Here is a 24004-nt window from a genome sequence, read left to right on the forward strand (position 1 = left end):
GGGAGTAAATGGTGCAAAGGAGGGCGCGAGCCTGAGCTCCCGAACTGGGGAGACGAGAGGGAAAAAACCGAGTTGGAGGGGGAGCGGAGAACTCTATTTTGTAGCCAGACGACACCAGATCCCTGACCCATTCGTCGTGAACGACGGAGAGCCAGGCTTGCTGAAAAAGAAGTAGACGTCCGCCTACTCTGGTGGTGTCGACTGGCGCCGTTCCCGAGTCATTGAGAAGGGAATCTGGGAGGTCTAGAACCTCGGGTCCTGGGCTGCCTAGGCTTTCCTCTCCAGGCCGGATTTGGCCTGAAAGAGGGACGAACGTCTCTGTCTGAGCGAGCGGATCGGTCCGATCTGGAGAAACTGGCAGGATTGGACCAGGCTGGGCTGGTACGAAAGGGCCGAAAACGAAAAAATGGCTGGCGCTGGAAAGCCGCCTTGGGCCTCTGTTGTGGAAGGAACTTGCTCTTTCCCCCTGTAGCGTTGGAAATAAGCTGGTCTAGCTTTTCACCAAAAAGACGCCCGCTCTGAAAAGGGAGAGAAATCAGAGATTTTTTAGAGGAGGAATCTGCGCGCCACTCTCTGAGCCAAATAGCCCTTCGGATAGTGATGGCGTTTGAGGCCGCCGAGGCTGCGCAATTCGCTGCATCGAGAGATGCGTACATCACGTAATCACCGGCCATGGCAATCTGTTTAGCAAGGTCCGCCATTTCAGCCGGGAGATCCTGTTCATGAATGGATTTCGCTAGAGCATCCGCCCAGGAAACCATTGCCTTGGCCACCCAAGCCGCGGCGAAGGAGGGAGATAGGGAAGAACCTGAGGCTTCGTACACTGAGCGAGCTAGGGAATGTAGCTGGCGTTCAGTGGGACTCTTAATCGTAGCGCCCTCCGGAATGGATAGGAGCGTTTTGGAAGCAAGGCGCGAGACCGGAGGATCTACTAGTGGGGGATCCGTCCAGTCTTTCACGAGATCTGCTGAAAAAGGATACTTCGAAACCAGGTCCTTTTTTCCCGTGAAACGCTTATCCGGACGCTCCCTGTGTCGCCTGACTATCTCAAGAAAATCTGGGTGAGAGGCGAAAGTCTTATGAGAACGTTTGGTTCTGGTAAAGGAGACTGCATGGTCCGGAGCAGCATTAGAGTCATCGTCCACTTTAAGTGCGTGATTGACTGCTACAATGAGGGAGTCAACCGTAGATCTAAACTCCGGAGCCTCCGGGTCTAAGGATACATCAGGATACATCAGACTCATATTCAGAGTCGTGAACGCTGCGAGCCCCCAAAGAGGGTGAGCGAGAGTTGGAGCTGCCAGAAGCTGAGTGGCGAGGTGAGCGCTCAGGAGAGGTAGTGCGGATCCGTTTTCTGGATGACCGGGCCTCTTTCCGTAGAGAGTGGCCCCTGCTGGCCGACGATTCCCCTGATACGGAGGGATCTCTCAACACCTGTAACGGATTGCCCCGTTCCCCAGGAGGGTTCTGAATGGATTTGATGGCATTGGCTAAAAAGTCCACGGACTGTGAAAGCGACGCGACCCACGCGGGGGGACAGGGTACACCGGTGGAGGGCTCCTGGGCACATGGGGCATCGCAGTCTGAGCAGAGGGGAGAGCTCTGAGGCCGAGGAAGTGGAGCCTGGCAGGTGGTACATGCAGAAAAAAAGGTAGTATGCACCTTAGAAGACTTTTTAGACTTTGACTGGGACATGGTGTACCCTAATGTAAGAATAGACCAGGGTCTAAATCTAAGGAAGCGAGGGCGGCGCTGCAGGGGAGAACCTGACGTGGTCTCCTTACCCGAGGTCCTGTGTCCCACAGACAGAGAGAGGAGAGGCGGCGGCGGTGCTGGTGACAGACGGAGAAAACGCTGCACGTGCGGCTGGAGAGCAGGAGCTTGCGGCGTGCAGAGGAACGATCCAAGATGGCCACCGAGAATGGGGGAAGGAGATCTCGCAGAGAGCGAGAAGCGCCAGGACCAAGGAGCGGTGCCGAATAATGACGCGTAATGGCCGGAATGTAAGAGGCCCAGAAAAAAAGGTGTGCCACCCTAAGAGAGAGCCCTCCGGACCGCAGCGCCGGCGACACCCCCCCCTCCCTGAGACACTTACCCCGATGGAGCCACAAGGGGCCTGAATGAGGTGAGGAGTGCCTGGGGTGAAGACAGGGACGGTGCAGGGGTTGGGAAGCCTCCATCCACCAACCCCAGAAGGGGGGTGGAGAGGAACCGTCCACCACCTGTATCAGCCGCATAAACAGTGGTGATGCAGTGTGGGCTGCACGGACGCCACAGGGAGTAGTGCCTCTGTACAGCCGAGGGCGAAGCCTGGTGGACAGGGCAGATGTCCGGCAATAAAAAGGCCTGGCTGCAGAGGAGGATACTGGAGGTAAAACACCAGTGCTCGTCTGTACTTAGAGGGGAGATCGGTGCCCGGGAAAGGGCCCGTCGCCCAAAAGGGTCAGCTCAGGCAGTGGCTCCCACGTCGCAGGAGAAGATACGGAGAGGTGAAACTCCCGTGCTCGCCTGTTGTTGGTTCGGGGGAGATCGGAACATGAAAGAATCCGTTGCCCCCTTCGTCCGGAATAGAAAGATTAAAAATCAGTGTGCCTCCTATGGACACTAAGCTTGAACTGGGACTCTGGAAGCCAGCATGAGGGTGTATACTGCAGGGGAGGAGCTAAACTTTTTTTGTCTCAGCTTAGTGTCAGCCTCCTAGTGACAGCAGCATAACACCCCATGGTCCTGTGTCCCCCAATGTGGCGAAGGAGAAATAGGAAAGCTCTGATTACTTTACTTACACATACAGGGCTCTCAGCTGCAGTTTCCTCTGCCTGCCAACACAAGGCTGGAATTCTAAGCCACTCTTTCTCCCTCCCCCTGCTATATGGTGGTAATGCGAGACTAGCTGCCAACTCCGCTGAGGAATTTTTATGGCTTCAAAGTGAAAGTACAAGTAGAAGCACATGGAAAAAACCCAAGTTTCTTTGTCCTTGCAAATGTAAATATCATAGCACCGATTAATGATAGAAGTTGGACAAATACATTTTTGACATGGGCTTCAGTAGAACTATCAGCCAGTGAGTTTTCTAGGTTCCAGAACCAGCACAATTGAGAAACTGATTACTACGGAACTGAGTCACCCAGCTACCCCCATGCCTATATTTAAACAAATCGCTATGGCACGCTGAGCATAACGACATGGGTGTTGTCTTTCTACAAGGTTCCTACGCCAAGATATGTGGGATGATGGTTTTTCATAATGCTAAGAAAGGGGAGTATCCAGCCTTTGAATGAGGTCCCCACAGAGGGAGTGCCTTGGTTTTGGGCTGGGAAATAACTGAGTGGGACATCAGTCTTCACGTGTCATTGGTCCGGGGTCTAGTTGCTATACAGAGATGATGCATCTGGATATATGCTCGCCCTTCCCCCACAGCATATGATCAGCCATGAGATAAGATGACATAACAAAATGTTAGTGTTGATTTCAACTTTAATCCTTTTTATTTGTAATTGTACTGTTCATACGATACTTGTCTTATTTATAATATCTTTTTATACTTATGTAAACACTGCCTACCTTTTTTGGAGTAAAATATAAAATTACTAGCTTTGTCTCTCCTTGCTCTATAACGTACTGTCATGTCCTCTGAAGTTACACCTGCCTTTTTAGAAAACACCAGTGATTGTCTTACCGCTGTCTCTAACATCATGTCCTCTCTCTATCTGAAACTGAACCTGTCAAAAACTGAACTCCTAGTGTTTACTCCCTCTACTAACCTACCTTTGCCTGACATTGCCATCTACATGTGTGGTTCCACCATTACTCCCAAGCAACATGCACGCTGCCTTGGAAGTCATACTTTATTCCAAGCTTTCATTCACAAACATTTCAAGAATTTGACCTTTTCTTACTTTCGACTCTGCAAAAACTCGTACTGTTTCTCTTATTCATTCTCGTCTGGATTATTGTAACTCTCTACTAATTGGCCTCCCTCTTACCAAACCCTCCCCTCTCCAATCTGTCCTGAATGCTGCAGCCAGGATCAATCGTTATTTTGATGCCTCTAACTTACGCCAGTCATTACACTGGTTACCCATCCACTCCAGAATCCAGTACAAAACTACTACCCTCAGCCACAAAGCACTCCATGGCTCAGCACCACCCTACATCTCCTCCCTGGTCTCAGCCTACCACCCTACCGTGCCCTCCGTTCTGCTAATGACCTGAGGTTAACATCTTCAATAATTAGAACCTCCCACTCCAGTCTCCAAGACTTTTCACGTGCTGTGCCAATTCTTTGGAATGCACTATCCAGGTTAATATGATTAATCCCCACAGTTTTAAGCGTGCCCTAAAAACGCATTTGTTCAGACTTGCCTACCGCCTCAATGCATTAACCTAACTATCCCTGTGTGGCCCATTCTAAAAACTAAAACCATAATCAGGTTTCTCGCATTATGTTCTCATACACTTTATGCATTTAATAGCCCTCTATGTCTGTACTGTTACATATTTAGGATGATAACCGGTTCATGCAGCATTACATGAACACCTGATTCTTACACTATTGGTGGTCTGAACAATGAAAGCAATTGTTACCATACACCTCTCGTGTCTCCCCTTTTTCCTCATAGATTGTAAGCTTGCGAGCAGGGCCCTCATTCTTCTTGGTATCGGTTTTGATCTGTGTTTATTGTTATGCTGTAATGCCAATTGTCTGTACAAGTCCCCTCTATAATGTAAAGAGCTGCGCTATATAAATAAAAATTATTATTATTATTACAAGTGTCTCAACTTTTTGTTTTTAGTTTTTTGCTGACATAGCGGGAAGAGCTGCAGTTATCGACAACGACATTCATTTTACCATGAAATGAACTGGAAAATAAGGGAAATGTGAATTTCCTGAGCCCATAACAGCACCACCTGAAAGAGGTGATCTGCCCTTCAAGGACAGGAAACCTATAGAATAAACCTCAACCTCTGTTTTTTTTACAGAGCATAAGAGGACACCACTTAATAGTTACGAGGGGCTTTCATTAAAGACTTCCCCTGACCCACTTCCTGTTGACTGAGAGCAATGGAACTTGGCACAGTTATTAGTAGTGATGAGCGAGTGTACTCGTTGCTCGGGTTTTCCCGAGCACGCTCGGGTGGTCTCCAAGTATTTGTTAGCGTTCGGAGATTACGTTTTCATCGCCTCAGCTGCATTATTTACAGCTATTAGCCAGGCTGAGTACATGTGGGGGTTGCTAGGGAATCCTCACATGTAATCAAGCTGTCCAGTAGCTGTAAATCATTCAGCTGCGGCGCTGAAAACTAAATCTCCGAACACTAACAAATACTCAGAGATCATCCGAGCATGCTCGGGAAAACACGAGCAACGAGTATACTCGCTTATCACTAGTTATTAGTCCTTCTCTACATAGGTGCCACCTAGGGACACAAACTTCTCTCATCTCTTGAAGCAACTCTGCACACCTCGTTTGTTGAAGTCGACAGGTTGCTCCATAAGCCACATTGTGAGTTCGGAAATCAGCGTCTCATCATCTGGAAAATGCTTGCTCTTCAAAAATAACTTCATTGTTGGAAAGAGGTGGAAGTCGGATTGTGCGAGGTCGGATGAATAAGGGGGATGTGGTAAAATTTTTAAGCCACAGGAGCTTCCATTTGGGCAACATGTGAGTTGTGAATTGGTGCATTGTCTTGCAGAAGGACACCTTTGTTGAGCATGCCACGTCTCTTGGTTTTGATGGGCTCCCACAATTTCTGCAGCAGTGAAGCATAGTATTCCCATCAGTGATCTTTGCTAGGAAATCCATCAATACTACTCAATGCTGGTCCCAAGGTACTGTGAGCATTACCTTGCCTGCCGAGGGTTGGGCACGTGCCTTCTTTGGAGGTGGTGAGTCATGAAGTTATTGCATCAACTGGATTTTTGGTCTCAGGATCATACTGATGGACCCAGCTTTCATCCTGTGTGATAAGGCCCTGCACAGTGAACAGATACTGAACTTGGTTGTCAGACATTAACTAGTTATGCAACCGGTACTTTTACAATGAGGCACTATAAAGACTAAAGGCGTCAGGAGGCGTTATAAGGTGCTACGAGGCACAAAGGCACTATGAGTCACAGACCAAACTCAGACTTTTAATTTTAATTTAAAAAAAGTAATCCATCTGAATTAAGGATATAAAGCTAAAGCTTCACTTTGAGTGGTATATCTTAATTGTCAGACTAGCCACACCCGAAGGAGCCAACTGATGGAGGCTCAGCTGAAAGGCAGACTTTCAGAGACAATGTGCTGTATTAACCCTATATGCCCTCTTACGGATGGAGTAGATAGAGGTTTCACTATTGTCTTTCAGTCTGAGTGTTACATCACCAGAAAAAAAACATGCTGGGCAAATATAAATCTCTGACGATCAATCATGAGGCGCTGTGCAGCCTCTACATACGGCTAACTTTAGCCTAGAGACCCAAGGTCCAGCCTCCGTACCTGAAGCCAAACTTCAGCACGAAGCCCTTGGCCCAGACGGGGTCTTGCAAAGCGCACACTCCCTATTTTTGAGTGTGGCGCCAACTTCCTCAACCCTTTCCTAGTAAACAAATAACAAAAAAAGGGCCTCATTAACAAGGAGAATATTCATGAAGATCACTCGCTAATAACTGTTTACTTAAGGGTACCAGATTCGGAGGTTGGCCCAAGTCACTTCCATTTTCGAGGCTTCAAACTCACGAGCAATTCTGCTCAATTGGCCAGCCTTACTGTCACTCCTTCTACCATTCTTGCGACTATCCGCTGTTGTTCCTCCATCATACATGGGAAGTAGAGCACTCTAACTGATGTCAGACCGGAAACAGCTACAGCTCATGGATGCCTCCTCCAGACCCCCTCCTAGTATGCACGCCAGTCCCAACCACCCTGCGCATTCTCCTAGTCAAAATGTCACTGGTGCTTGTCATCAGAGTGTGACTTCCTGGATTGCGCCATGCGACTACGAAGAACGGGGCGCATTGCTGCCAGTCAACCATAAATTAATGATGCCAACACCCGTCCAACAGAAGAGACTCCCTTGGGTCCATCGCAACGCTTCCAGGTCCCCGGCCGCAGCAGAGACGCTGCCCTGCTAGGAAACAGACAAGCCCAGGCCTAGGAATAAACCTCTTCTATCTTCTGTCCCTGGACAACTCTAAGGGTACCGTCACACTATAACATTTCGATCGCTACGACGGTACGATTCGTGACGTTCCAGCGATATCGTTACGATATCGCTGTGTATGACACGCAGCAGCGATCAGGGATCCTGCTGAGAATCGTACGTCGTAGCAGATCGTTTAGAACTTTCTTTCATCGCTGGATCTCCCGCTGTCATCGCTAGATCGGTGTGTGTGACACCGATCTAGCGATGCGATCCAGCGATGCGTTCGCTTGTAACCAGGGTAAACATCGGGTAACTAAGCGCAGGACCGCGCTTAGTTACCCGATGTTTACCCTGGTTACAAGCGTTAAACTAAAAAAAAACAAACAGCACATACTTACATTCTGGTGTCCGTCAGGTCCCTTGCCGTCTGCTTCCCGCACTGTGACTGCCGGCCGTAAAGTGAAAGCAGAGCACAGCGGCTGTGCTTTCACTTTCACTTTACGGCCGGCAGTCACTGAGTGCGGGAAGCAGACGGCAAGGGATCTGACGGACACCAGAATGTAAGTATGTGCTGTTTGTTTTTTTTTAGTTTAACGCTTGTAACCAGGGTAAACATCGGGTAACTAAGCGCGGTCCTCGGCATCGTTGGTTGCTGGAGAGCTGTCTGTGTGACAGCTCCCCAGCGACCACACTACGATTTACCTACGATCACGGCCAGGTCATATCGCTGGTCGTGATCGTAGGTAAATCGTATAGTGTGACGGTACCCTAAGGAATAGATTCCTTCTCCAAGGACAGGAAGCCAAACTGAAATGGTGGAGAGGCACCGCCCTTTTTGTTCTGTAGGTTTCCTGTCCTTGAATGGCAGATCCCCTCTCTTACTAAAAATGTTCAGTTATGGGTGATAGGGAAAAAAAATTCAATGGTGGTGTGAAACGGGGAAAAAATGCAATTCTGCATTTTTCTTTTTATAGCGTTCAGCATGTGGACAATTACCTGGCAATATGATTTTCCAGGTCAGTATGATTGAGGCGATACCAAACATGCAAAAAGTTAAAATTTGGTTTGTGCCGTGATTTTTTGAGACCCATAACCCATAACATTTCTATTTTTTTTTGTTAATGGCGGTGTGTGGTTAGCTGTTGTTTGCATTGATACCAGTACATATGACTTTTGACTGCATATTTTTAGTGGTGTGGCAGCAAATTAAGTTTTTTATTTTTGCTTTTTTTCCCCTCCTGACCCAACTTTACAAGATGTTAGGGTGCAATATGTGATCTAGTACACCTACTTGTTCTCTCCACCCAGGCATCTTCTTCCTGTATCTGGTCATCATCTGAATCTTCACTGCTTGAATCGCTGGATTGCTTTCTGGTTTTTTTGCTTCTTTTTTTCTTAGATTTCTTTCTAGAAAAATATTGATGCAAGTAAAAACATTACATTTTTGACAGAAAAAAAAACAAAACGTGCACACATCAGCATTTTGATTTAAAGAAAGGATGATTCAAGAAAGTCAAGTAAATGTGCTATTTTAGCTTCTCCATCATATACCACTGGGGTTCGGATGCATCCTTCAATTAACTGGTATTTTAAACAAGTAGGGCCTTTTTCCAGTGATGTGTTGTGACTTTAATGTCCTTTTCAGCTAATTGCTATTTGTCACGTCTCACTCATGAAAATTACATTAATTTTTAAACTTACTTCTTGTTTTTCTTCTTCTTTTTCTTCGATTTCTTTTTTTCATCTTCATCTACAAAGGGGGAAAAAAAATTATATACAGCTACTGCTTGAACCCGTTTAAAAAAACCCCTGCACAATGGCTGGGTCTTATGAGTGAAATTTTTTATCTTTCTTAATTTAAGTTATCAATATTAACCTCTTCTGAACATCCACTGTATTTTTGGCAGTTTAACCTCTTATATGATAGCTCAACAGCAATTACGATATGATACGATTCACTTAATTCATCCCGAGGGAAATTATGGTATTAAGGTATCCAAGAGGTTAGACAGAGGCAGGGGTCTTCAGAGTGCTGCCACCACATTGCCCTCCTGCCCCTGCAATGAGATGGCGTTCCACTGGGTTAGTTACTGAATTAATGTCTCCCAAGGCCTGCAGTCTTTGTACTCCTAGATGAGACGTGTAAGGTTTCCTTGTGGAGAGTAACAAGCCAAGTCTGGTACGTCAGTATGAGGAGACTTATAAGCCATGCAATGCTCCTCTAGAAATTAAATATGCAAATTGTCTCTTCAGAGAGGAAGAGCACAAGAACTCTAGTGCCACCTATTGGAAGAAGCTATATAATTCCAATAGATGGCACTAGAGTTCTAGTCCTCTTCCTCTCTGAAAAGACCATATGCATACTCCGAGATACTTTTTTTTTTTTTTATAAAACTGTTCCAAAAAAAAAAAATTATATATATATATATATATATATATATATATATATATATATATATATATATATATATAAAAAAGAACATTAAAAAGTGATTTCTCTTCATAAAATGGGTAAAAGTGCCAAATTCTTGTAACAACAAGCAACTCTGTAATTTATCCCTTGTTAAAATTCCGCTCTGCTCCCAAGAAAGGAGGTGATTTTTAATTCTAATGTGTACAGCTAGTTGCCTGGGCTATCGGCTACCACTGCAGTATATCAGAGGTGGCCGGATCCTTGGCAAGGAGCACAGCAGTTATTGCTTTCGAGCTTGTAACTGTGGCTCTGAAGCTGGCAGGATGGCCGTAGCTGGCTAGCTCCTTCAATGCTGCAGAGACAAAGCTGCTTCTGCTTTCAGAATCGGAGAGCGCACCATTCAGACCAGCCGCACAGCATTCCACTGGTCCAACCTGTCAATCATCAGGAGTATACCAGCCTCGGAAATTAAGGAGCCGGGAGGCTGGGGAGCGATTCACTCCTGAAGATAAAATCATTAGAACAACCCTATAAAAGTTCAACATTTATCTATCCCGAACCTGTACCAATATAAATGACAACTCTTGGAAAATATGTATGAATTTTTTTTTTTTTAAAGTCACCACCAAATGGGAAAAGGTTAAGGTTTTTAAGTTCCTGATGTTTCTCACATTTATATATAAAGGAAGACATCTAAACAGATTTCTCATCAGGTGTCAAAATTCTACTTATATGTACATCTGTACCATGCTTTTTATTGTTTTTTTTAGAAAGGTGCGGTACCTTAAAATAAATAAAAAATATGGAATTCTGGCGTTTCATATATATTTCTTAGTGTTACATCACTATGTGGCCTCGAACTAAATGAAAAGCAATAATTACCACTGCTTCCTGGCTCTTCTGAGCCGCTATCACTGTCTTCTGAGTGTTTTCTATGCTTTTTGCTGGAGGACTTTTTCTTTCGTTTCTTTTTCTTTTTTTTCTTCTTTTCTTCTGCAAAGTTGTTACACAAATGAGAAAACAATTCTAATGTTATCTAATTAAATACAAAAAGCTCGGGGCTCACCCACCTTCTGAAGAAGTATCTGTACCGCTGAATTTTTTAGATTTTTCCTCCTCTTCAACAGGAGTGTGCTCATCGGAGCTGCAGGGAAATACAGAACAGACGTGCTGAAAAACTTTTTTTTTCACTCAAGAAGTCTATCAGAAGTGGCAGGTTTCCCAGGCAGCTTTCTCTTACAGTCTATTTGCTGCACAGCTTGAAAAGCACTACTGTGAAGCTGGCCAATTACTGGATCTAGTGAGCATCCATCCGTACACCCCTGTGCTCCTCTGGACCAGCACTCACACTGGAGCAGTGGGGCAGCCATGTCAGTGGCCAGAACTGTCAATCATTATGAGTGCAACCCACCTGGCAAGCAGGAAGCCAGAAGGCAAGAGAAAGGAGCGCTCCTGAAGATCAATAATGAGAAAGTCATTGTAAGGGTCTGTGCATTCGTTTGATGCGGGTTTTTGTATGCAAAGTTTTGTTACAAAACCTGAAGGATTTCCTAGCACCAGCAAAGTGTACGAGATTCCTGAAGTCTCATGCACACATTGCTTTTTTTTTCCTTGCAGATTTACATCTGCAGCATGTCAATTCTTCAGCATTTTTACAGCAAATTTCAATTAAGCTAATGAGTGGGGGAAAATCCGCAACAAAATCACATGTAAAAAACACAGCAAAAAGCATACAGTTGTTGGCGAAAAATATTGACACCCCTGCAATTCTGTCAGATAATACTCAGCTTCGTCCTGAAAAATTATTTGGTATTATTATCTTCATTTAATTTGTCTTAAATGAAAAAAAACACAAAACAGAATGAAGCAAAAAAACTAAACATTGATCATTTCACACAAAACTCCAAAAATGGACCAGACAAAAGTATCGGCACCCTCCGCCTAATACTTGGTTGCACAACTTTTAGCCAAAATAACTGCAACCAACCGCTTCCGGTAACAATCAATGAGTTTCTTACAATGCTCTGCTGGAATTTTAGACCGTTCTTCTTTGGCAAACTGCTCCAGGTCCCTGATATTTGAAGGGTGCCTTCTCCAAACTGCCATTTTTAGATCTCTCCACAGGTGTTCTATGGGTTTCAGGTCTGGACTCATTGCTGGCCACCTTAGAAGTCTCCAGTGCTTTCTCTCAAACCATTTTTTAGTGCTTTTTGAAGTGTGTTTTGGGTCATTGTCCTGCTGGAAGACCCATGACCTCTGAGGGAGACCCAGCTTTCTCACACTGGGCCCTACGTTATGCTGCAAAATTTGTTGGTAGTCTTCAGACTTCATAATGCCATGCACACGATCAAGCAGTCCAGTGCCAGAGGCAGCAAAGCAACCCCAAAACATCAGGGAACCTCCGCCATGTTTGACTGTAGGGACCGTGTTCTTTTCTTTGAATGCCTCTTTTTTCTCCTGTAAACTCTATGTTGATGCCTTTGCCCAAAAAGCTCTACTTTTGTCTCATCTGACCAGAGAACATTCTTCCGTAACGTTTTAGGCTTTTTCAGGTAAGTTTTGGAAAACTCCAGCCTGGCTTTTTTATGTCTCGGGGTAAGAAGTGGGGTCTTCCTGGGTCTCCTACCATACAGTCCCTTTTTATTCAGATGCCGACGGATAATACGGGTTGACACTGTTGTACCCTTGGACTGCAGGGCAGCTTGAACTTGTTTGCATGTTAGTCGAGGTTCTTTATCCCACATCCGCACAATCTTGTGTTGAATTCTCTTGTCATTTTTTCTTTTCCGTCCACATCTAGGGAGGTTAGCCACAGTGCCATGAGCTTTAAACTTCTTGATGACACTGCGCACAGTAGACACAGGAACATTCAGGTCTTTGGAGATGGACATGTAGCCTTGAGATTGCTCATGCTTCCTGTTGTGAATTCTGTGGCAGAGTTCACTCCTGTGGTCACAAGTGGTACTTCGGCTGATTCTCTCTGGGAGCTTCCGTTTGTGGAGGAAAGTGGTACTGCAGCTTCTGAGTTTCCTCCCTCAGGTGATCTGGTGAGGTCGTTAGCTGCTTCTCTACTTAACTCCACCTGATGCTTTGATCCATGCTTCCTGTCAATGTTCCAGTGTTGGACTTGTGTTTCTCTGGATCATTCCTGTGGCCTGCTGCTCTGCATAGCTAAGTGCTTCTTTGCTATTTGTTGCTATTTTTTCTGTCCAGCTTGTCTATTTGTTTTGCTGGAAGCTCTGGGACGCAAAGGGTGTACCTCCGTGCCGTTAGTTCGGTACGGAGGGTCTTTTTGCCCCCTTTGCGTGGTTTTCTTTAGGGTTTTGTGTAGACCGCAAAGTTCTCTTTCCTATCCTCGTTCTGTCTAGAATATCGGGCCTCACTTTGCTGAATCTATTTCATCCCTACGTTTGTCTTTTCATCTTACTCACAGTCATTATATGTGGGGGGCTGCCTTTTCCTTTGGGGAATTTCTCTGAGGCAAGGTAGGCTTATTTTTCTATCTTCAGGCTAGTTAGTTTCTCAGGCTGTGCCGAGCTGCATAGGGAGCGTTAGGCGCAATCCACAGCTGCCTCTAGTTGTGTTTGGAGAGGATCAGGAATTGCGGTCTACAGAGTTTCCACGTCTCAGAGCTCGTTCTATTATTTTGGGTTATTGTCAGATCACTGTATGTGCTCTGATCGCTATGTACATTGTGTTACTGAATTGCCTATCATAACAGTACAGGAAGCCCAAAGTACTAATGATTCTCAATAGAGGGAAAAAAGAAGTTCTGAGACCATTTTTTTTCCTTTGCACTGTGATTTGTCTTTTTTTTCCCCTAGACATTTGGGTGGTTCAGGACACAGGTGTTACAATGGACATTAAAGGTCTGTCTTCATGTGTAGATCAGCTCACGGCAAGAGTTCAAGATATTCAAAATTTTGTGGTTCAGAATTCTTTGTTAGAACCGAGAATTCCTATTCCAGATTTGTTTTTTGGAGATAGAACTAAATTTCTGAGTTTCAAGAATAATTGTAAACTGTTTCTGGCTTTGAAACCTCGCTCCTCTGGTGACCCAGCGCAACAGGTTAGGATCGTCATTTCTTTTTTGCGTGGCGACCCTCAGGACTGGGCATTTTCTCTTGCGTCAGGAGATCCTGCATTGAGTGATATCGATGCGTTTTTCCTGGCGCTTGGATTGCTGTACGATGAGCCCAATTCAGTAGATCAGGCAGAAAAAAATTTGCTGGCTCTTTGTCAGGCTCAGGATGAGATAGAGCTATATTGCCAGAAATTTAGAAAATGGTCCGTGCTCACTCAATGGAATGAATCTGCGCTTGCAGCCATTTTCAGAAAGGGTCTCTCTGAAGCCATTAAGGATGTCATGGTGGGATTTCCTATGCCCGCTGGTTTGAATGAGTCTATGTCTTTGGCCATTCAGATCGGTCGACGCTTGCGTGAGCGTAAATCTGTGTACCATTTGGCGGTATTACCTGAGATTAAACCTGAGCCTATGCAGTGCGATAGGACTATGACCAGAGTTGAACGGCAAGAACACAGACGTCTGAATGGTCTGTGTTTCTACTGTGGTGATTCCACTCATGCTATCTCTGATTGTCCGCACTAAGCGGTTCGCTAGGTCTGCCGCCATTGGTACTGTACAGTCAAAATTTCTTCTGTCCGTTACCTTGATATGCTCCTTGTCGTCGTATTCTGTCATGGCGTTTGTGGATTCAGGCGCTGCCCTGAATTTGATGGACTTGGATTATGCTAAACGTTGTGGGTTTTTATTGGAGCCCTTGCAGTGTCCTATTCCATTGAAAGGAATTGATGCTACGCCTTTGGCCAAGAATAAGCCTCAATACTGGACCCAGCTGACCATGTGCATGGCTCCTGCACATCAGGAGGTTATTCGCTTTCTGGTGTTGCATAATCTGCATGATGTGGTCGTGTTGGGGTTGCCATGGCTACAAGCCCATAATCCAGTATTGGATTGGAATTCCATGTTGGTGTCCAGCTGGGGTTGTCAGGGGGTACATGGTGATGTTCCATTTCTGTCAATTTCGTCATCCACCCCTTCTGAGGTTCCAGAGTTCTTGTCTGATTACCGGGATGTATTTGATGAGCCCAAGTCCGATGCTCTGCCTCCGCATAGGGATTGTGATATCAATTTGATTCCTGGTAGTAAATTCCCAAAAGGTCGACTGTTTAATTTATCCGTGCCTGAGCACACCGCTATGCGCAGTTATGTGAAGGAATCCCTGGAGAAGGGGCATATTCACCCGTCATCGTCGCCATTAGGAGCAGGGTTCTTTTTTGTAGCCAAGAAGGATGGTTCGCTGAGACCGTGTATAGATTACCGCCTTCTTAATAAGATCACTGTTAAATTTCAGTACCCCTTGCCATTGTTATCTGATTTGTTTGCTCGGATTAAGGGGGCTAGTTGGTTCACTAAGATAGATCTTCGTGGTGCGTATAATCTGGTGAGAATCAGGCAAGGCGATGAATGGAAAACTGCATTTAATACGCCCGAGGGTCATTTTGAGTATCTAGTGATGCCGTTCGGACTTGCCAATGCTCCATCAGTGTTTCAATCCTTTATGCATGACATCTTCCGTGAGTACCTGGATAAATTCCTGATTGTGTACTTGGATGACATTTTGATCTTCTCGGATGATTGGGAGTCTCATGTGAAGCAGGTCAGAACGGTTTTTCAGGTCCTGCGTGCTAATTCTTTGTTTGTGAAGGGATCAAAGTGTCTCTTTGGTGTGCAGAAGGTTTCATTTTTGGGGTTCATCTTTTCCCCTTCTACTATCGAGATGGATCCGGTTAAGGTCCAAGCCATCCATGATTGGACTCAGCCGACATCTCTGAAAAGTCTGCAAAAGTTCCTGGGCTTTGCTAATTTTTTATCGTCGTTTCATCTGCAATAGTGTTGCCAAACCATTGACCGATTTGACCAAGAAGGGTGCTGATTTGGTCAATTGGTCTTCTGCTGCTGTGGAAGCTTTTCAAGAGTTGAAGCGTCGTTTTTCTTCTGCCCCTGTGTTGTGTCAACCAGATGTTTCTCTTCCGTTCCAGGTCGAGGTTGATGCTTCTGAGATTGGAGCAGGGGCTGTTTTGTCACAGAGAGGTTCTGGTTGCTCAGTGATGAAACCATGCGCTTTCTTTTCCAGGAAGTTTTCGCCTGCTGAGCGAAATTATGATGTGGGCAACCGAGAGTTGCTGGCCATGAAGTGGGCATTCGAGGAGTGGCGTCATTGGCTTGAAGGAGCTAAGCATCGCGTAGTGGTATTGACTGATCATAAGAACTTGACTTATCTCGAGTCTGCCAAGCGCTTGAATCCTAGACAAGCTCGTTGGTAGTTGTTTTTTGCCCGTTTTGACTTTGTGATTTCGTACCTTCCGGGCTCTAAAAATGTGAAGGCGGATGCTCTGTCTAGGAGTTTTGTGCCCGACTCTCCGGGTTTATCTGAGCCGGCGGGTATCCTCAAGGAAGGAGTAATTGTGTCTGCCATCTCCCCTGATTTGCGGCGGGTGCTGCAAAAATTTCAGGCTAATAAACCTGATCGTTGCCCAGCGGAGAAACTGTTTGTCCCTGATAGGTGGACGAATAGAGTTATCTCTGAACTTCATTGTTCGGTGTTGGCTGGTCATCCTGGAATCTTTGGTACCAGAGAGTTAGTGGCTAGATCCTTTTGGTGGCCCTCTCTGTCGCGGGATGTGCGTACTTTTGTGCAGTCCTGTGGGATTTGTGCTCGGGCTAAGCCCTGCTGTTCTCGTGCCAGTGGGTTGCTTTTGCCCTTGCCGGTCCCGAAGAGGCCTTGGACACATATCTCTATGGATTTTATTTCTGACCTTCCCGTTTCTCAAAAGATGTCAGTCATTTGGGTGGTCTGTGATCGCTTTTCTAAGATGGTCCATCTGGTACCCTTGTCTAAATTGCCTTCCTCCTCTGATTTGGTGCCTTTGTTCTTCCAGCATGTGGTTCGTTTGCATGGCATTCCAGAGAATATTGTTTCTGACAGAGGTTCCCAGTTTGTTTCGAGGTTTTGGCGAGCCTTTTGTGGTAGGATGGGCATTGACTTGTCTTTTTCCTCGGCTTTCCATCCTCAGACTAATGGCCAGACCGAACGAACCAATCAGACCTTGGAAACATATCTGAGATGCTTTGTTTCTGCTGATCAGGATGACTGGGTGTCCTTTTTGCCTTTGGCTGAGTTCGCCCTTAATAATCGGGCCAGCTCGGCTACCTTGGTTTCGCCGTTTTTCTGCAATTCTGGGTTCCATCCTCGTTTCTCTTCAGGACAGGTTGAGTCTTCGGACTGTCCTGGTGTGGATACTGTGGTGGACAGGTTGCAGCAGATTTGGACTCAGGTAGTGGACAATTTGACCTTGTCCCAGGAGAAGGCTCAACTTTTCGCTAATCGCAGACGCCGTGTGGGTCCCCGACTTCGTGTTGGGGATCTGGTTTGGTTATCTTCTCGTCATATTCCTATGAAGGTTTCCTCTCCTAAGTTTAAACCTCGTTTTATTGGTCCGTATAGGATTTCTGAGGTTCTTAATCCTGTGTCTTTTCATCTGACCCTTCCAGATTCTTTTTCCATACATAACGTATTCCATAGGTCATTGTTGCGGAGATACGTGGCACCTATGGTCCCATCTGTTGAGCCTCCTGCCCCGGTTTTGGTGGAGGGGGAAATTGGAGTATATTGTGGAGAAGATTTTGGATTCTCGTGTTTCAAGACGGAAACTCCAGTATCTGGTTAAATGGAAGGGTTATGCTCAGGAAGATAATTCCTGGGTTTTTGCCTCTGATGTCCATGCTCCCGATCTTGTTCGTGCCTTTCATGTGGCTCATCCTGGTCGGCCTGGGGGCTCTGGTGAGGGTTCGGTGACCCCTCCTCAAGGGGGGGGTACTGTTGTGAATTCTGTGGCAGAGTTCACTCCTGTGGTCACAAGTGGTACTTCGGCTGATTCTCTCTGGGAGCTTCCGTTTGTGGAGGAAAGTGGTACTGCAGCTTCTGAGTTTCCTCCCTCAGGTGATCTGGTGAGGTCGTTAGCTGCTTCTCTACTTAACTCCACCTGATGCTTTGATCCATGCTTCCTGTCAATGTTCCAGTGTTGGACTTGTGTTTCTCTGGATCATTCCTGTGGCCTGCTGCTCTGCATAGCTAAGTGCTTCTTTGCTATTTTTTCTGTCCAGCTTGTCTATTTGTTTTGCTGGAAGCTCTGGGACGCAAAGGGTGTACTTCCGTGCCGTTAGTTCGGTACGGAGGGTCTTTTTGCCCCCTTTGCGTGGTTTTCTTTAGGGTTTTGTGTAGACCGCAAAGTTATCTTTCCTATCCTCGTTCTGTCTAGAATATCGGGCCTCACTTTGCTGAATGTATTTCATCCCTACGTTTGTCTTTTCATCTTACTCACAGTCATATGTGGGGGGCTGCCTTTTCCTTTGGGGTATTTCTCTGAGGCAAGGTAGGCTTATTTTTCTATCTTCAGGCTAGTTAGTTTCTCAGGCTGTGCCGAGTTGCATAGGGAGCGTTAGGCGCAATCCACAGCTGCCTCTAGTTGTGTTTGGAGAGGATCAGGAATTGCGGTCTACAGAGTTTCCATGTCTCAGAGCTCGTTCTATTATTTTGGGTTATTGTCAGATCACTGTATGTGCTCTGATCGCTATGTACATTGTGTTACTGAATTGCCTATCATAACAGCTTCCTCACAATTTGGTTTCTCAAGTCCTCAGACAGTTCTTTGGTCTTTCTTTTCTTCATGCTCAATGTGGTACACACAAGGACACAGGACAGAGGTTGAGTCAACTTTAATCCATGTCAACTGGCTGCAAGTGTGATTAGTTATTGCCAACACCTGTTAGGTGCCACAGGTGAGTTACAGGTGCTGTTAATTACACAAATTAGAGAAGCATCACATGATTTTTTGAACAGTGCCAATACTTTTGTCCACCCCCTTTTTTATGTTTGGTGTGGAATTATATCCAATTTGGCTTTAGGACAATTCTTTTTGTGTTTTTTCATTTAAGACAAATTAAATGAAGATAATAATAACAACGAATTTGTGTTTGCAATCTGTTGTGAATTCTGTGGCAGAGCTCCCTCCTGTGGTCACAAGTGGTACTTCGGCTGGTTCTCTCTGTGAGCTTCCGTTGGTGGAGGAAAGTGGTACTGCGGCTTCTGAGTTTCCTTCCTCAGGTGATGTGGTGAAGTCGTTAGATGCTGCTCTATTTAACTCCACCTAGTGCTTTGATCCTGGCCTCCAGTCAATGTTCTAGTATTGGACCTGTTGCCTCCTGGATCGTTCCTGTGGCCTGCTGCTCTGCATAGCTAAGTTCCTCTTTGCTATTTGTTTGCTGTTTTTTTCTGTCCAGCTTGTCAATTTGTTTTTTTCTGCTTGCTGGAAGCTCTGGGACGCAGAGGGTGTACCTCCGTGCCGTTAGTTCGGTACGGAGGGTCTTTTTGCCCCCTTTGCGTGGTTTTTGTAGGGTTTTGTGTTGACCGCAAAGTTACCTTTCCTATCCTCGCTCTGTTCAGAAAGTTGGGCCTCACTTTGCTAAATCTATTTCATCTCTACGTTTGTCTTTTCATCTTAACTCACAGTCATTATATGTGGGGGCTGCCTTTTCCTTTGGGGTATTTCTCTGAGGCAAGGTAGGCTTATTTTCTATCTTCAGGCTAGCTAGTTTCTCAGGCCGTGCCGAGTTGCATAGGGAGCGTTAGGCGCAATCCACGGCTGCCTTTAGTGTGGTTGGAGAGGATTAGGGATTGCGGTTAACAGAGTTCCCACGTCTCAGAGCTCGTTCTTGTTTTTTGGGTTATTGCCAGGTCACTGTATGTGCGCTGACCTCTATGTCCATTGTGGTACTGAATTACCTTTCATAACAGCAATCATTTTCAGGAAGAAACTGATTATTATCTGACAGAATTGCAGGGGTGTCAATACTTTTGGCCACAACTATATATTTTAAGTAGTGTTTTTCCTGCCAAGAGATGCAAAGTTTTCTGCTGCAAATACTTAAACTTAAGCACATACCCTAAGGGAACTTTCCTACAACATGGATGAGAGGGCTCAGCTCATGCTATACACGCCTCATCATGCTGGTGAGGAGAAAGGGGGACTGTAGACTGGGGGTGGTACATACTAATAAATGAAAAAACTTGGCATTCAAAGAATATGAAACAAGAGTTCCAAGACAGGTTGTTAAATGTTTTTGGTCCACAGGAGGACCTTCACCAGAACCAGAAACATTTAACAACCTGTCTTCCGGATGCACAATAAATGGAACTACTTTTTCAGATTCTTTGAGTGCCTAGTTTTTTCAATTATTGATACGACGGGCTGGACACCCTACTTGAGCACCAACAACTCATTACTGTATGAGTGCCGTGTTTTTTGCCCTATTCGGTGGTACATACTAGTTAGGATGATCCCAATAGTGGGGCACCACTGATCTAGCATGCAATACAGTTATATGTGAGAAATGAAGCACAACTTCTTTATTACTCATATTAGTCGGAAAACTCCATTTAAGAAACAAAGGTATAACTTACTCTGGATCTGCAACTTTTGGTGAAAACCCCCAAACTTCTGGAGCTCCCAATTCTCCAATCCGTTCTCTTTCATTTAGACGCCTGCACAAAACATACAGTAATGTGAAACTTACAACACAAGCATGTCCACGTCTCACAGATGTCGGATATAGTATGATGTGTCTATAATGAAGTGACAGATTTATATGTACGATCGCGCGTCTGTGAGATGTGCCGTCCGTGGAGGAATCTCCGGGTATGTGATATTAAAGGGACTCTGTCACCTGAATTTGGCGGGACTGGTTTTGGGTCATATGGGCGGAGTTTTCGGGTGTTTGATTCACCCTTTCCTTACCCACTGGGTGCATGCTGGCTGCAATATTGGATTGAAGTTCATTCTCTGTCCTCCATAGTACACACCTGCGCAAGGTAAGATTGGAGGACAGAGAATGAACTTCAATCCAATATTGCAGCCAGCATGCAGCCAGCGGGTAAGGAAAGGGTGAATCAAACACCCAAAAACTCCGCCCATATGACCCAAAACCAGTCCCGCCAAATTCAGGTGACAGAGTCCCTTTAATGACCTATTGGTGAGGTAGTGAAGGTTTCACTCCCAGAAACCCCATGATCAAACGTTATTAGCTCTAGCGGCGGACGGATGCAGGCGTTATGGAGCTGCAGTGCGCGATGGTCACACGTCCGGCGGAGGATGCGCTTCGCTATTGGGTTTACATCCGGCGGAGGATGCACTTCGCTATTGGGTTTGAGGTTGACATCCAGCCTGAGCTAATAAGTGACACCGATAGCTGATCACCGCTTCTAGGATCGATCATTAATATCACAGGCCTGGAGACCCTCGGAAGGACACGTTGGTGCCATAAACAGACATCTTGTGACATCCATGTTCTGGCAGCACAATGCTGAGATGCATTAGATCAGGCAGGTGCAGGAATTAGGGGCAAAAAACATCAGCAAATACCATAAGACACAATAAAGAAGAGTGACACCACCCTGCAAACGCTGCACGGGGCCCTAATGTCCCCGCTGTATGTGGATGTCTGTACGCTGGAGCGCTGTCCGCACCCCGGGGAGACTCCCACAGCGCAGGCGCCATCACCCCGCGGCCTTACCGGGCGATGAACGCCTCCTGCCTCTGCCTCATCATCTCCTCCTTCCCCTTCTCGTAGTAGTCCCCCCACTGTCTGCCGTGGTACGGCCGGCTGGAAGGAGCGCGCTCTCTGGAGCGGCTGCGGCGGTGACCATTGCTGACCCGTTCTCGGGATCTAGACTTTTTCGTCCTCTTTTCCGGGGACCGGTCGCTGCTACTGCTGCTATGGCGCCGTTTCCGTGGAGACACCGGACTGCGGCTCCGGGAGCGGTGTACGGGCGGCATAGCGGCCGCCGGCGCCAACCTGCTCACTACGTTGTTTACAAGGAACCGGAAATGGTTTCTACGGAAGCCGACACGGGTCTGTCTGAAGCAAAACGCGTTCTCCTCACAGCAGCAGAACCGTTATCGGAGGAAAGCATTCTGGGGGCTGTCTCTGTGGGGGGCGCCCTGATTTACAGGGGAGTCTTATGCTGGAGGATGGCAGGCTGCTGTCCGCCATGCTCATGTTTAGTTCACCCCTTTTGTCAGTGGCTTTGTATTTTCTACATGAGATATCGGAGAGTGCTTGGCAACATTTGATACACACATGCTAGCCACCTTAGGGAGAGACCCAAGTTGGGCTAAATGTAGCGGGACGAAAGAGACCGAAAAGCCCTCTACTTAAAGGAAATACATAGTGGATGCTTTCCTGAAACGGAAAGTACTTGCAAGCAGCATAATACAAAGAATAGCTGGTTTACCCAGAATCCTTTAAGTAGAGGGCTTTTCGGTCTCTTTCGTCCCGCTACATTTAGCCCAACTTGGGTCTCTCCCTAAGGTGGCTAGCATGTGTGTATCGCTTGCTCACCGAGCCCCACTCCATACAGCCAACCAATTCCAGCCCTGTGCTGATGAGGGCCTAAAGCCCGAAACACGTGTCCACAGGTAGGAATTGGTTGGCTGTGTAAATTTAGAAACTAATCCGCAGCATTGCACGCTTGGCGGTTCCAAGCGCTGTGGATTAGACTGGGGTGGAAAGAGATGATTTGCATAGCTCCGCCTACTGCAAAGGATTCTGGGTAAACCAGCTATTCTTTGTATTATGCTGCTTGCAAGTACTTTCCGTTTCAGGAAAGCATCCACTATGGCAACATTTGGGAACTGTCTTCAAGGAGATATTTTTTTGGTGCAAACTGAAAAGCCATGCCCCTTCTGCAGATCATGGCCATTTATCTGCCATAAATTAACAGCACTGCCCCCAAAAATGAAGGGTTGTCCACTACCACCCAAATGGACATTGCTCCTGTTATGTCAGTGCTGCAACTCGCAGGAATCACAGGAGTTCATGTCTAGTGACCGCTGCATCCAATCAGTGCTCCCTGATCGGTTGCAGCACTCAAAGTTCCGTCAATAGAAGAAATAAAGACTGCAGTCAATCATCAACTGCTGATTGGCTGCAGCGGTCACGACATTACTGCTGGAAAGCGCGGTGCTGAGATTGGATTGGGGCAGATCTGGGAGTTAAGTATATATTATACTATATACTTAAGTTATATAGTTATATAGTTAAGTATATATTATTACTTGCACCAGTGACCCCATTCCGTCACATTTCCTCCAGTCCCTTTCCCCGGCTGTCACCTCTCACCTAACAAAAATATTCAACCTTTCCCTCACTTCCGGTATTTTTCCCTCCTCATTTAAGCATGCCATCATACATCCATTACTTAAAAAACCATCCCTCGACCAAAACTGTGCCGCTAATTATAGACCTGTCTCTAATCTTCCATTCATCTCTAAACTCCTCGAACGCCTGGTCCACTCCCGTCTTACCCGCTATCTCTCAGATAACTCTCTTCTCGACCCTCTTCAATCTGGCTTCCGCTCTTTACACTCTACTGAAACTGCCCTCACTAAAGTCTCTAATGACCTACTAACAGCTAAATCTAATGGTCACTACTCCATGCTAATTCTCTTGGATCTCTCTGCAGCATTTGATACTGTGGATCATCAGCTCCTCCTCACTATGCTCCGCTCCATCGGCCTCAAGGACACCGTTCTCTCCTGGTTCTCCTCCTATCTCTCTGACCGATCCTTCACTGTATGTTTCGCTGGTTCCTCCTCCTCTCACCTTCCCCTTACTGTTGGGGTTCCTCAAGGATCAGTCCTAGGCCCCCTCCTCTTCTCTTTGTATACTGCCCCTATTGGACAAACAATCAGTAGATTTGGCTTCCAGTACCATCTCTATGCTGACGACACCCAATTATACACTTCTTCTCCTGATCTCACGCCTGCCTTATTAGAAAACACCAGTGATTGTCTTACCGCTGTCTCTAGCATCATGTCCTCCCTCTATCTGAAACTAAACCTGTCAAAAACTGAACTCCTCGTGTTCTCTCCCTCTACTAACCTACCTTTGCCTGACATTGCCATCTCCGTTTGCGGTTCCACCATTACTCCAAAGCAACATGCCCGCTGCCTTGGGGTCATCCTTGATTCTGACCTTTCATTCACCCCCCACATCCGATCACTGGCTCGCTCTTCTTACCTGCATCTCAAAAACATTTCTAGAATTCGCCCTTTTCTTACTTTCGACTCTGCAAAAACTCTTACTGTTTCACTTATTCATTCTCGTCTGGACTATTGTAGCTCTCTACTAATCGGCCTCCCTCTTACCAAACTCTCCCCGCTCCAATCTGTCCTGAATGCTGCTGCCAGGATCATATTCCTCACCAACCGTTACACCGATGCCTCTACCTTGTGCCAGTCATTACACTGGTTACCCATCCACTCAAGAATCCAGTACAAAACTACTACCCTCATCCACAAAGCACTCCATGGCTCAGCAC

The 24004-nt window shown here is 46.2% G+C and overlaps 1 protein-coding gene across 1 annotated transcript in view; it reads right to left on the minus strand.

Moving 5' to 3' along the window:
* The window catches only part of NKAP (NFKB activating protein), a 34528-nt gene extending 13008 nt beyond the window's left edge, over nt 1–21520 (minus strand). The window contains exons 1-6 of the mRNA XM_069747107.1: nt 21196–21520; nt 20087–20167; nt 10613–10686; nt 10425–10535; nt 8831–8879; nt 8421–8536 (exon numbers count right to left, since the gene is read on the minus strand). Of these exons, the coding sequence (XP_069603208.1) occupies nt 8421–8536; nt 8831–8879; nt 10425–10535; nt 10613–10686; nt 20087–20167; nt 21196–21458 (694 nt within the window). The 5' untranslated portion in view covers nt 21459–21520. The remainder of the gene's footprint in view (nt 1–8420; nt 8537–8830; nt 8880–10424; nt 10536–10612; nt 10687–20086; nt 20168–21195) is intronic.
* Nucleotides 21521–24004: the final 2484 nt, after the last annotated feature.

The sequence above is a fragment of the Ranitomeya imitator genome, chromosome 2, assembly GCF_032444005.1.
Source record: "Ranitomeya imitator isolate aRanImi1 chromosome 2, aRanImi1.pri, whole genome shotgun sequence".
In the NCBI taxonomy this organism is placed as follows: domain Eukaryota; kingdom Metazoa; phylum Chordata; class Amphibia; order Anura; family Dendrobatidae; genus Ranitomeya; species Ranitomeya imitator.